Source organism: Ruditapes philippinarum, unplaced genomic scaffold (assembly GCF_026571515.1).
Source record: "Ruditapes philippinarum isolate M1 unplaced genomic scaffold, ASM2657151v2 ctg968_1_1_1_1, whole genome shotgun sequence".
In the NCBI taxonomy this organism is placed as follows: domain Eukaryota; kingdom Metazoa; phylum Mollusca; class Bivalvia; order Venerida; family Veneridae; genus Ruditapes; species Ruditapes philippinarum.
In genome coordinates this window covers 196460-210841 of record NW_026857555.1, presented here as the reverse complement: position 1 = coordinate 210841, position 14382 = coordinate 196460, and the positions used below count along the sequence as shown (strand labels likewise).

The following is a 14382-nucleotide window of genomic DNA, read 5'->3' as shown; positions in this document are numbered from 1 at the left end:
AAATTGACAGTGTTAATCTTGCAAAAAGTGAATTTTGTCATGCAATTTTAAACATTTTTAGGACATGTAGTGGGACAGGGTAAAGTTAAACCAATAGAAGCTAAGGTCAAAGCTATCTCTTGAATTTCCTGTGCCTACTTGTAAAAGACAACTGATGCGATTTCTTGGTATGGCAGGGTATTTATCGTAAATTTTGTAATAATTTTTCGGTTATTGCAGAACCATTGACAAATTTGCTAAAGAAAAGAAACAAATTCATTTGGAATGACAAGTGTCAAATGGCATTTGACAGCCTTAAAGCCATACTTAAGAGTGCACCAGTTCTCTTAACACCAGATTTTAATAAAAACTTTAAGTTAGCTGTAGATGCTAGTGACATAGGTGCTGGAAGTGTATTGATCCAAGAAGACAACAATGGTGTTGACCATCCTGTTTGTTACTTTTCTAAAAAGTTTAATGAACATCAGAAAAATTACTCTACTATAGAGAAAGAGTGCCTTGCTCTTATTCTTGCTATTCAGAATTTTGAAGTTTATCTAACTTCTTCAAAGTTGCCTGTTGTTGTCTTTAGTGATCACAATCCCCTCACTTTCTTGCATAAACTTAAACACAAAAATCAAGGGTTGTTGATGTGGAGCTTATTTTTGCAAGAATATAGTCTTGACATTAGACACATTAAAGTGAAAGATAATTTGATCCCTGATGCACTTTCACGTGTCTAAAACTGTTATTTGCAGTATTTTAAATTTAACATTTATATGATATGATTGATTTTTTTGTTGTTGTTGTTTGCTATTGTTTGTAATACACATATATATGAATGTATAAAATTGTTTAACATTTCTCCTATGTTATTTGTAAGTTACATTGTTTGGATTTATGTAAAAGAAATATTCATTTCATTCATATTTCTTTTTCTTGAAGAGGGGAAGTGTTATGTATGCAACATATTACATGTATATAATTTATATCTGACCAGTTGGTATTTCCAATATTATCATTGTTCTATTTTTAGAACATTAACTACATGTATGTACTAGAACTTTCTTAATTGTTGTAGAAAACTCATTATATTTAGATAGAAACTTCTGGAATGTTCTTTATTGTTGAAGTTGCTATTTTTCTGTAATAAATTTGTTATTGTTACAAGTTTGTTGCTGGCTTTTCTTTCTCGTTACGCCTGGCTCGTAACAATGAGAAACAGAAACATTTAAACAATATCCTTCAATATATCAAGCTTGAAGTAACTGAAACCTACCGACACATTTTCGCAGGTTACATGCATAAACGCCCCACGCCTTTCCCGTGCAATCGTTGGAATGTCCGCTTGAACATGTACGTATCTTTTCGCTATAACCTGGCCCACAAGAAGCCGAACAAATGATCTTAGTAGTCCATTCTGACCATGCTATAATAAAGTAATCGACGTATTTAATATGAGACTAGTTTGTGTTGATTTTAATTAAAATTACAGCATGAAACATCCGAAGTTTAGTTTTATTGTTTCTTTCACTAACGAATATAACTGTGGAACAGTTGATGCATGTTGAAATAATTTTATGTTTCAAGGGCGACTTAGGAAACGCCGTAGGGTCGAGTTGTGAACGACTCAAAACGCCGAGTCACAGCGGCTTAAAGCAAACATCGGAGATTGGCGTTCTCACTACATCCTGAACTAGAAAGCCCTAGGGACCCTATAACCTCGGTAGAAACCCCGTAGAGTCCCAAACATGTACTTTAAACGTACTGTATATGCAGCATAATCGCCGTAAAAACGCATTTAAATTGATTGACATATGTTTGGCCCAAAAACGTTTGTAGTCCGACCAAGTAGTTTTATATACGACTATGGCGATTCCAGGAGGTCCTTGCAGTCGCCATGAAAACGCTGTATGAACGTCATAGTCGCCGCAGAGCCGTAATACATACCCCAAAACGCACTTTAGACCACGTTCAGGTCACATTAAAACCACGTAAGACCCCATAGGAACTAACTTACGTTTTACCACATATGAATTTTGGACAAAATCCCACACCTTTTCTTTAATACAGTGTACAACCCCAAATTTTAATACTGATTGCTATTTCTTTTTGTCCATGGACCCGATTTTTATCAATTAATCCTTTCGATTTACAGCTAAAAATAAATACGGAAAGAAGAATTCCTTCCGATTTCTATTATAAATGCAGGTCATATTGCTTTCCCCTTCGGTGATTCGCAGCATGTTATATTAATGAATTAGAACGAGAACAAATTTCACGACAATCTATTTATAGTTTAATGCGTCTGAATCTAAACGAAACGTGTCGCGCTATGATATTAAATAACGAACTGGAGAATTTTGCAAGAAATGAAATGCAACAATCCAACAATAAATATTTGAAAAAATTATCGAAAAAAGACCTTTTTTACGAATTGTTATATCATAGTATTTTCTTTTCCGCAGGTACTTCCCGATAAATTAATAGCTCCCCCGATTGTACTTCTGACATTTTTTTACCATGGATATTTAAATCGAGCCTGATTTCCCGAATGTTGATAGATATTAAGTGACAGTCTTCCATTATATTGATAAATAATGTTTCCCCATATCAACATGCCATGCAAATTTATTCATGATTTTAATGTACCGTTATTTTTGTGAACGCATTTAACAAAAAATCCTGAAATTGGTATTTTTGAAATTCATCCCAAATTATTCATTCCAGTGTGTGTTCTACTTTCAGTATTTATCATGGACTTGAAATAACTTAACTACTGTTTCTTATGTGCCAAATAAAATACATTTAATATTCTAATATCTAGCAAGCCTACTAAAGTTCGTGATGAACAATGTTTTCATCTATGATATACAATTCTGGTTAAATCCAATTAACCATTGAAAATAAAATGTGGTCATCAGATCATGTCTCTTAGTTCATCGTCGCTTGCTGCATTTCTTGCCTAAACGCCCTTTGATGCATTGCATCAATGCCTTTCTTGTTATATCATGATATGCCATTTGCCGCGAAAAATGTAACAGAAATTTTGAAAAAATTAAGTCGATGAAAATTTGTTTATGCTTATTTGCATATGGATTTTTATATTTCTTACCATGATTAGGTGTTGATATTTGAAGAAAATGAAAAGCATTATACGTGCAAAAAAAAAAGAAAATGTACATGCTTTGATATTTTTATCATGTAATATTACTGACTACTGTAGTGACACAAACAGAACAATATTGCACTGCTGTCTGCTGTCATGTCAAATAACAAGTCTTGTTACTCTTTTTTGTATTGGAATTACATTCTTTACCAGGTAGGCATCAGTGAAAGCATATTGTTTAAAAATTTAATATCCAGTCCCTCTCTCATGGACAGTGCATACGATAAGTATAATTATGCAAAATCAAATGATTTACAAAACACCCGGAATAATGTTCAATAGTACTTAATCTAAATAGAAAATGCCTTCACCGTAGGAAACGTGTTACAGTATCGCGTTTTTCGGTTACAGTATAGAATTTTCAAGATGGTGGATTTTTTATGGGAAGAGAGGCAGGTGATTTTTATTCAGGTCCATACAACTAGTAGTTTAGTTTCTAAAAGATATTTTTGTGCTTTGCTTGTAAGGAACAAATCCGGTATCTAGTCATATATTTCTTCAAAAATTTAATATCCAGTCCCTCTCTCATGGACAGTGCATACGATAAGTATAATTATGCAAAATCAAATGATTTACAAAACACCCGGAATAATGTACAATAGTACTTAATCTAAATAGAAAATGCCTTCACCGTAGGAAACGTGTTACAGTATCGCGTTTTTCGGTTACAGTATAAAATTTTCAAGATGGTGGATTTTTTATGGGAAGAGAGGCAGGTGATTTTTATTCAGGTCCATACAACTAGTAGTTTAGTTTCTAAAAGATGTTTTTTGTGCTTTGCTTGTAAGGAACAAATCCGGTATCTAGTCATATATTTTTTCAGACCCTGCACCGCAGATTTATCGCTATATTGTCTCATAAATAGGCAGATTTGACAGTTTGAAAATTTGAATCAAGAGACCAACGCATTTTCCTGCAATTTCAACATTATTTATGCATGCCTTGAAAAAGTAAATCTGCAAAACGTTAGTCCTTTATGTAAGGAAACGTTTATAAAAGTAAATGACCAGTTGAACCTATTATCCTGTTCGTTAAATCCGTTTGAAAAAATAAACAATGTTACAGTATAGAGCGAGGTAATTTGTGCAGGGTTACAGGTTAATTTTGAAGGGTTACAGCATAGACCTAGCGACTTTGATCCAATTTTGTTACAGTTTATACCCAGATTTCTGTTACAGTTTAGATACTTGCCAAATTTCAAACAAAGTTCGTGTATCCATTATTTTCATGAAATAACTCATACCTTTCTATTTAATACATTCTTGAAAGGTTGTATTACTTTTTTTCTTCAGCAGAAAAGTTACAGTTTCCTATTTTTCTTACCTCAAGTTTCAGATTGAGACTTTTTGCAGAATTAGTAATGTCCTAAGTAAGGATTGTTTTCACGACAACAACAGTAACTTTTATCGAATTGTATTGAGAGAAGAAAGATTATTGCTTGATTTCATTACACATTATAATGATGCCTATTAGTAATAAAATAGAGAAAAAAGAATACTTAACTAAAGTCCAACACGGAAAACATGAACATGTTGCAGGCTCAGTTTGATTAAATTAACCCGTTCATGGACGGTAGTGGTAACTGCAAGCTACCGTCCACGGCTTATAACACCGGCTTCAGCAGAATTCACATTAAACATGAACTGGTACACTTCAAATTTTTTAACATCTGTGGATGTGTTCATATGGCGGTTATCATGGAACCTTCAATGTGACACGTTATTGCCAGTCTATGAAAAGCGGCATATTACCCCCAGGTAAAAAATTGCGTGTGCCCTAAACGAGAATACAATGATTGAAACTAAACAAAATGAATTTTTGAGAGGGGATCGGAGGTTATGAAGCCTGCATACCATAGATAAGCTGTCAAAAGACACAATTGACAAGCAGACAATACCCTAAGAATGATTACACAGTATTTAAGTGCGCAATACTGCAACCTTAAATTTTTTATGTTGAAATTTCCATCTACCATAATGTATTTTGTAAATACATTTGTATTTAAAAGGGTTTGTAAACATTTTAAATTTTGTTGTGTTGGAATTTTTTAAGGGATTCTGTTTAACTCTATTTTGTTACGTTTGGCTTTCTTGGATTTTAAGTTTCAACGACACTAAGGTCATGTGAAAACATTCCTGCTTTAGTGTTAAGAAAGACCCCAGATACCCTCTGTGAAACATTTCAGACACGACCGGGCACCTGACTAAAACCACCGACTTAACGTAAATTAGCTTGATAGATTCCTCACATACAAAGAATCCAAAGTCATGATTGGATTTCAACAACAGCAGTAAATGAAAGATGATTTGAAGTCGACTCTGCCACTATTATGTACCTCCATCAGGCTCACTAGAGAAGATATTGTAATTGTCTGACCTTAATTTATACTCTATAACTTTTGATATTATTTTCTTTTTCAGAAACATGAAAACTGCTATACAGGATGTCTGAAATAAAAAAAAACGACTTTTAATTTAATAATAATGACAAAATAATCGTAACTTCAACAAAGAAGCATTCGAAATGACGCCATGATCATGATTTGATTTGAATGCTTTTAGTTCGAGATGAGAAGGGTCTTCAAACATTGCCTTTTTTCAAAATCTATGATTTGGGTTTTCGTATCCCCGATTGCAACCAAAAACATTTGAACAACTTAGGTAGAAAGTCATGTAAATTGCATCACATTTAAATTTAGTCAAGTAGTTACTGAGCAGATGGGATCGCACACACTTGTGTACGTGAGACAGACGAATAGCCATCGGGCCAATACGCTCACAGAGATTTAAAAGTCTATGTAACATTCGTACAAATAGAAAATACCGAAGTCTAAACTGTAACCGAAATCTGGGTATAAACTGTAACAAAATTGGATCAAAGTCGCTAGGTCTATGCTGTAACCCTTCAAAATTAACCTCGCTCTATACTGTAACATTGTTTATTTTTTCAAACGCATTTTACCAACAGGAAAATAGGTTCAACTGGTCATTTACTTTTATAAACGTTTCTAAACATAAAGGACTAACGTTTTGTAGATTTACTTTATCTAGGCATACTTAAATTATGTCGGAATTGGAGAAAAATGCGATGGTCTCTCGATTCAAATTTTTAAACCATCAAATCTGCCTATTTATGAGACAATATAGAGATAAATCTGCGGTGCAGGGTCTGAAAAAATATATGACTAGATACCGGATTATGTTCCTTACAAACAAAACACAAAAACATCTTTTAGAAACTAAACTACTAGTAGTATGGACCTGAATAAAAATCACCTAACTCTCTTCCCATAAATAATCCTCCATCTTGAAAATTCTATACTGTAACCGAAAAACGCGATACTGTAACACGTTCCCTACGGTGGCCTTGTGTGTAGGAATGAATTGGTAAGATATCCATGGCATAATGAGTGCATTTTTGGGCGGAGCTTCTAAATTGCTTCATTGCAGCAACATTTGTACTTGTTTGTATAGACCTTTGATTGACGGTAAATAGCTGATAGGACAAATGAAATGAATGTACATAGAAGACGTCAATCTTACATGCTGGCACAGCAGTTGTTGTCGTCGTCGTCGTTGTTGTTGTAGTTGTTCTATCACCTTCAAAACAATGAAAAGTATACATCACCCTTACTTACGTTATTTAAAAATGTTTTCAAATAGATCTGTTATAAATCACCTAATAATTCATCAAATTTTATTAACATAACCTTGAAATCTAAAAATAAAATAACTAACACGCTGCACACTTTTAAGTATTTTTAATAAACCCGTAAAACAAATGCTCTTGAAATGTTTCAAAATATGAAATGGTTATCTTTTCCATGTAGATGTTAAAATACTTTTCTGGAATTATGCTATATAAAGCGATGAATAAATTAACGCCAGCATATATTTCTAATCTAATTCCGTTATCTCAAAATAAAAACTTACTTTCTAAGATCAACACATAAAAAAGACATTATGCATAAACGACCTAAAACAAATTATTTGAAACGTACTTTTTATCATTCTAGTATGGAGCTATGGAACACTATTCCTTTAAAAATAAGATTTTTTTTAAGTCTTAAATTGTTTAAATCACATTTCAAACATTTATTATTATCTAAAGATGAATTATATAAAATTTACCTGTACTATAATATAATATTATGTCTGTCTTCTTTGTTGATTTAAGATTTACTAAATGTTGTAATCTTTATAGTTGCTTTAACATGTCCATTGTTATGTTTATGTTTTAAAGAAGGCCTTGTTGAAAAAAAGATTTTGCATTATATGTGTTGTATCTAATGCTTTGATGTATTGTCTTAATAAGTTACCTTCGTTAAAAAAAGTCTCAAATGTTGTCGATATTAAGAGGGATTGTAGCCTTCAGAGTATTATAATCTTTTTTTATACAAACCGGTACATGATCCTGGGGCGCAGGTTTTTAGTTCATACGATTTCCCAGTACAGTCATCATTACGACCAGTGTTACACGTACGGTATTTTACCGTTACACCAATTCCGCAAGATTTTGAACATGCCGAGTACGCTGACCACTCCGACCAAGCTGTCACAAAGGATGAAACATACTTATTTTAGTGTAAACAAGAAAGAGAAATTCCAATTATGACTGTTCTCGATCTCAAATTGTCAATCGCAACTGTATTCGGGCTTTTCAGGCAAAGGTTCAGATGAGGCCTATTTGGTCCGACTACTAAAGCGTTTTATTACTAGTGATGAAGGGTTGCATAAACGGTGTGATGAGCACATAAAGATGTGAGACTGTAAGATTAACCATTTAGTACTCAAATTCAATAATTGCCCCGATAAGTGAAAATCAAGTAATTGTGATCATAGAAGAAAACAATATAAAGTAGCATGCTAGTACGTTTGACATTTTCAATAATTTGCTAAATAATTTCTGAAACATACACTTACAGTATTTTAATCTAAAATGAAAACTGTATCAAATAAACTGTTCTTACTTGGTACACACGCTCCATTGTTACAGACACGTATCTCCCAATATTTGCCGCCATTTGCCTCACAATCACGTAACACTCCATTAGAACAATTTCTTTTAACTTCGAAGTACCCCGCTTCACCGCATGACTTTGAACACGCAGTATGAGAATTCCACTCTGTCCAACCTAATGCAATATAAACATAGAAAATTCTGAGATAAAACGAGAGAAGCAGGCATTTTCGCGAATCAGGTTTTGTGCTCGTCGTGTTATATACCGTTATTATAAATCAACTTTCAACATATAGCTCGACTAGTAAGTTTGTTATCGTTATTTGCATCAATATTTCCATATTGAAATTAGGATAACGATTGTCCATTGTTGTTAAGTCTTGTATAAGATGGGTGTTTGCTTAACACTCGTTCATTTATTTTCTTATCCAAAATACACCATTTATTATAAACTATTTATTTTTAACGAATGTGAATTAATCGTCTGTGTTTTTTATAACGTAATTTGTTTCAATTTTATTTTAAAATATTAACATACTAGCAGTGCATGGCCCGTTATCACACGCTACAACTGTCCACCAAGTTCCTCCTTGAGCTTCGCAATCCGCTAATACCCCAGACGAGCACGTGCGCCGTTTCTCTAGGTAACCTGTACCGTCACACGAAATGGAGCAAGCTTTCGTAATACTCCATGCTGTCCAACCTGTATATAAATATACATAAGTTTTTTTTTCTGTGACAAAATGATTTTTCATCTAGGTTTTAGCATGAAAAATTGTGAATTACAATCACTTTTACTGAGGTGCATGTGTATAGGTATAAATATTTACAAACTAGGCAAATTGATGTAAGCCTATTCCATCAATGAAAACAACTTCGAACCAAAAAAAAAAAAAATACTGATTATTTTACAATGGAATAAAATCTACTTTTATATGCGCTGCTGATTAAAATCATATGCAACTATATAAATTGTATATTTATAAAAACAAATATTGCATCAAGAATACATTGTACGTATACCTAACTACATAATTATATTTGTAATTTTTATTTACTAATTTATAAACTTATATATGACTTGTATATTGACTATAAGTGTTTAATCTTTATCAAATACTTTACACATAACGATTATAGTTTTAAAGTTAAAGTGGTGTCAACAATCTAACCCTTACAACAAACATTTACAGTTACAACTTTGACAGAATGACTTATCTATTGTAAACGTTATTGCACCGTGAAGGTATAACATTGAGAGTCAGTGTGTTAGTACCATGTGATTAGCTTGTTAAAACCCACATTTTACGATTTCTAGATCAAATTGTTTCTTGCAAAATACCTGCGGAAGATACCAATAAACAAGTGAAAATACAGTGTATTTCTCGGCTAGCAATGCTGGGATAAGTATACAACGACTTATTCTATTAAATAGACATTAATTTCAAATCCAAGATAAAATTAAAGTAATGTATAATATGTGCCTTTTAATCATGGAGTATTTTAGTTATTTGTACACTTACTAGCAGGTACGTCTTCTAGAAACATGAGGTGTCTTGATGAATATGTTTGTTCTGCTGCATCATATCTTGTTCTTATATGAATATCATCTTCTAGTTTCATCCAAAATAAAACATTTAGTATATCTACATTATCATGAATATTACAGGATGAATAAAAGTGATTAATATTGGTGATTGTAAGTGTATGAATTAGATGAAAAGAAAAATAATCCGGAAGATTAGTCATTACAGATTTCCTCTAATAGGATGATTGATAATCACAAAAATACATGTAAAGTAATTATGCTGTATTATAAATTCGTTATAAAGATGCCTGACAATGCAATATAAACCGGGTTATATAAGCTTACAACCTTTCAAGCCGAGCCAGGCATCTGTATCTACTGGCTGTTAGTACAAATCAAGATTATAAAAAAGAAGTACAGTGACCTCCGTAATTCAGGTATTAATGTGGCGAGTTGTTTCTAATATCTTTCCTCACAGCAATTTACTGAAACATGTTTCCGTTAATTATAAAGTTATTATCATTAAAGCCTCCTATTAAATGCTATGTGATGCTTAAATATCAAATCTGGATGTTTTATGCTCCCCGAAAAATTTCGGGGGGGGGGGGCATATAGTCGCCGGGTTGTCCGTCCGTCTGTATGTACGTACGTCCCGAATTCGTGTCCGGTCCATAAATTCGTTATTGAAGTCGGTTTTTTTGTAGTTTTAGTTGGGAAGGGAAAAGGGACAAAATTATTTATTACCTGAGTTTCTTCTCCTGACACCTTGTGCACATATTGTGTTTACGATTATTATAGTTAGTGCTGTAAAGAAAGCAAAACTAAAATTAGTTCATTCAGCAGACTTTATCCACATAAAAGTTATAAGAAATAGTAAGCTAGATTGATAATGGTATATATAAAACGATAAAACATTCAATATTGATACTAATCCATATACTAGTAGAATACGTACAAACTGAGAGAATTTTAATTCACATTTATGTTAAAATGGATAGTCAAAACAAGATGATATTATGAGCAGTGTGTCGTTCATCCACCTATGTATTCTTTGATAATGCTCTGGGTGTTTGATTACTGGTGAAGAAATTATATTTTTACATTTGTGACTTTAACCTTGACAGGGACCTACAACACTATCCAATGATAGAAATCATAGAACTACATGTATATGCAATGTATCCACGACGAAATCTATGACATGCCATTCAATATGTAAAAGTTGTATCAGGATCAGGAGAAAATAATTTAAGTTCTAACGCCGTGTGTCAAAGTGACCTTTATGCTTTAATGAACATTGCCCCGATTTGTCCACTAAGCTATGCTTGACAAAAAGCTGAACACTTTTCAATTCTTTGTAAGTAATTTAGTATGATGTTAAGTGTCCTGGCGAAGAATCAGTTTTAACTCAATGACCATAATTTGTTAGAGACCCACAACGCTTTGTTACACATCAAATATTTATACGCGTACTCTTGACATATCTGATAACATTTTTTATTCAGATTTTACTGAATTATGAAACCCCTGTTCGTGACCAATTTTGATCCCTCTCGGTAGATGTTACACTGAACATATCTAAACTCATTAACAAGTAGTTTCCGACATGGAGATGATTTCTTGTGAAAGTCTAGGCACTTTTGACAATTATATATATATATCGACTTGAGGCAGGTCCGTATGGCAATGTTATGTAATAATATATAACATCTAGGCCTTTGGGCTGCTGGACTTAGCGGACTGGTTGGGGGTTACCAAAGGGACACTTCACGCAGATGACATTACTGCTTTAACGGGGTAAAAGATCGTTAAAGACCATTAATTTTATAACGCCTTTTATAGAATAGCTCAGGAATGTTTCGTTCAAATTTGACAGGGCGTTTAAATGGATGGAGACGGACATAATGAAGCTTAAAAGCTTCAAGCCAAAGAGCAGTCATTGAAAAGCGATTTATAAGTAACTTTCTCTTGAATTGATTGATCCCTACTTTGACCTTTTATTTAAATAACAATAGATTTAACCACAAACTTAGACATGTGCACTTTTGTTAATAAATATGTTGTGGTGAAATTCGTATTGTATCCACTAATCTGATAATTAGAATAAGACAGGTCAGGGATCTATGCATTAAGAGTATCTTCGGTTTTCCAAGCTAATCTGATGGTACAAAGTTTTACACTAAGCGCTACAGGCTAACTTATATATTGTGTACTGTAACTGTAGAGCACCGTAAAGCTATAACGGTAAACGGATTAGCTTTGGAAGAAAACAAAACACAATATAACAAAGTAAGGTAACCACCATAGACTTATGACCCCCGGTATATATCGTTTAGAGAATATTGACTCTCTGGTCATTATATTATTACCCCTCTGTGAAAAATTATTATGACCTCTCCACATGAAAAAATAACCCTCTCGAAGAATGGTGTCCTCCTTTAATCAATGACCCTTTTGTCATTTTTGTCTCTTTTTAAGAAAGGAAACCCTTTAAATAATTTAATGACGAATGAGATAAATAGAAACATGAATATTTCCTCATGACTAAAGTTCAGTTAATGATTAATATTTCTGTCGAATGCAGCAGCTGTAAGTGGAATGATCTTTAAAACAAACATTTTTCTCATTTGATACTGTTTAAATTATAGTACATTGTATATACAGACATGTTGTGGTTGGCTATTCTGTACACAAAAACGTTTATCAAACAACGATATATATATATAGAGTAATCTACATTTGATTTGAAAACAAAGTACATGTACGTATCGTGGTCACCAGAGGATACGTACCTTTAGACAAATGATATTGTTGGAAAATGTCAAAAATAAAATTTAACATCGGTAAAATATTGCCCCGTACTCCATCTTAGTGTTGTCATATTTGCCTCCGGGACTCATTCCATTACTTTTTCTTGTTGGGAATTGAATACCGCTTATACCTGTGCTAGGGGGCGTGAGAGATGTTTCACCGTTTCATTATATCTCGTTAACAGTTTCAATCAAACAAGGAAAACACTCAGAACATATTGTAAAGGTAAGTCAGCCTCTGTCAAAGTCTGCATATAGACTTAACGCTAAAAGTAGTACTTAGGTTAATGGTATGGTCAAGAAATGTACGAAAAACAACAGCAGCTTACAGTACTTGATCAATTAGATGGGGATCAATACAGGTTTCCGAGGCGGGGGTCATTTTTTGTTTTCAGAGAGAGTCAGTATAAGAAAGGGGGGATTTTATATAGTATTGACCGGGAGTCAATTTACTTCGTTACACCGAATAACATCTATTGTACAATGTAACTATAAAATGGGACATGTCATCAAAACCATTAACATTTACATAAAGTTATGTTTTAATCTTTTACTGATATAAAGTAGATTACATCCAAGCTAGGTTTGCCCTTCGATAGCACGAACATTTTCTAAATCTAGTACAAATCGTGACATGGTTCTCTTGAAATAACAATTATATATGCATATGTGATGGTCATATTTAATTTTCAAAATTTCTGCAAGGAACATAATTATCGATTTTGTTAATGAAAAAGAACATGTAAGGAATAAAAAGAAAATTCGATTTCGAAATAAAGAATTGTTCGCCAACAATTACTAAAAAAAATATGGTGTGGCATAAAATAAAAATCTAAAGAATGAACGTTATTTAAAAAGAAGAAGAAATAAACAGAATTGCTTTTGAATATGGCTTTCTTTTTTTCTCTCAATAAACACGCCTGATGTACATATATTTTTAGACAGAAAGTTAAAAAATCAATTTAAGTTTAAAAGACAACAGGCCCTATTACAATATAAGAAGAGTCCGTCCGCTTGGTTTAACATCGGAAAGTCGGAGTAGTAATAAAGGTGTCGCTGGTGTAATTCTCAATGACAAATGATCATTAATTTTGTCTCTCACCTCCAAAGTTGTAATTACTAGGTAGTATCCGGGAAAGGAAGTCTATTAGATGTGCGGACCGCAGATATGAACAAAACATGTGTTAAAATCACCATTTAATAAAAATAAATAAAAAAAGAATAGGATAACAATTTCATGACATGGCTTTTTATGAAATGATTTAAAATGTATTCATACGTTTCAGTCTTGTAATAATATTATATTGATTTATATTAAAGTATTAAACGCAGTTGTTTCTGTTTTTATAACGCAACACATAAAAGAAGAACAACAAAAATAAAGAAACCCCAGAAAATTAGAACACAATGAGTAAACAACACCGGAATGACGATGGATGTAATAAGTTATCATTCTTAATTAATAAATTACTTAGTTGTAATTCCACGTGGATGTTACAGACATCAAACCATACAGCATTAAAAATCATCGTTCAATGAAGGCTAAAACTGACAGAATATACCATATCGCATACGATATGCCTATTACAACACAACGAAAAGTCCTAGGAATAGCATATTTCTTTGAACATAATTATATTAAGTTTACTGCGAGTTATTGTTTTACTTACCCAGGCATTTTAAAATTTCCATTCTTAATAAAAAATGGCAAATATTTTGCCAAGTTTAATTGGAGCACTCCCTTATCTCTTAGTGGCCTCGTTAAATCTAATTTATAAATATAGATACACTATCAATGTAGTACTGACAAAGGTTACATTTTGATAAACGTAAGAAACAGTGATTTCATAATGAAAGTGATTAAATAATGGCATCCCGATCTGAGTGCATTTCGAATGAATCATATTCTGTTATTATATTATATATACAAGAATAAC

General features: G+C 32.7%; 1 protein-coding gene across 1 annotated transcript; it reads right to left on the bottom strand.

Annotated features, from left to right (window-relative positions):
• Positions 1–1232: 1232 nt before the first annotated feature.
• LOC132750152 (A disintegrin and metalloproteinase with thrombospondin motifs adt-2-like) lies at positions 1233–14236 on the bottom strand. Its single transcript, XM_060740098.1, has 8 exons — positions 14116–14236; positions 10380–10439; positions 9631–9720; positions 8646–8810; positions 8118–8282; positions 7550–7699; positions 6691–6747; positions 1233–1408 (listed from the first exon to the last, which is right to left on the bottom strand). Exons 1-8 carry the CDS (start codon positions 14135–14137, stop codon positions 1233–1235), a joined length of 885 nt encoding a protein of 294 aa, XP_060596081.1. The 5' UTR covers positions 14138–14236.
• Positions 14237–14382: the final 146 nt, after the last annotated feature.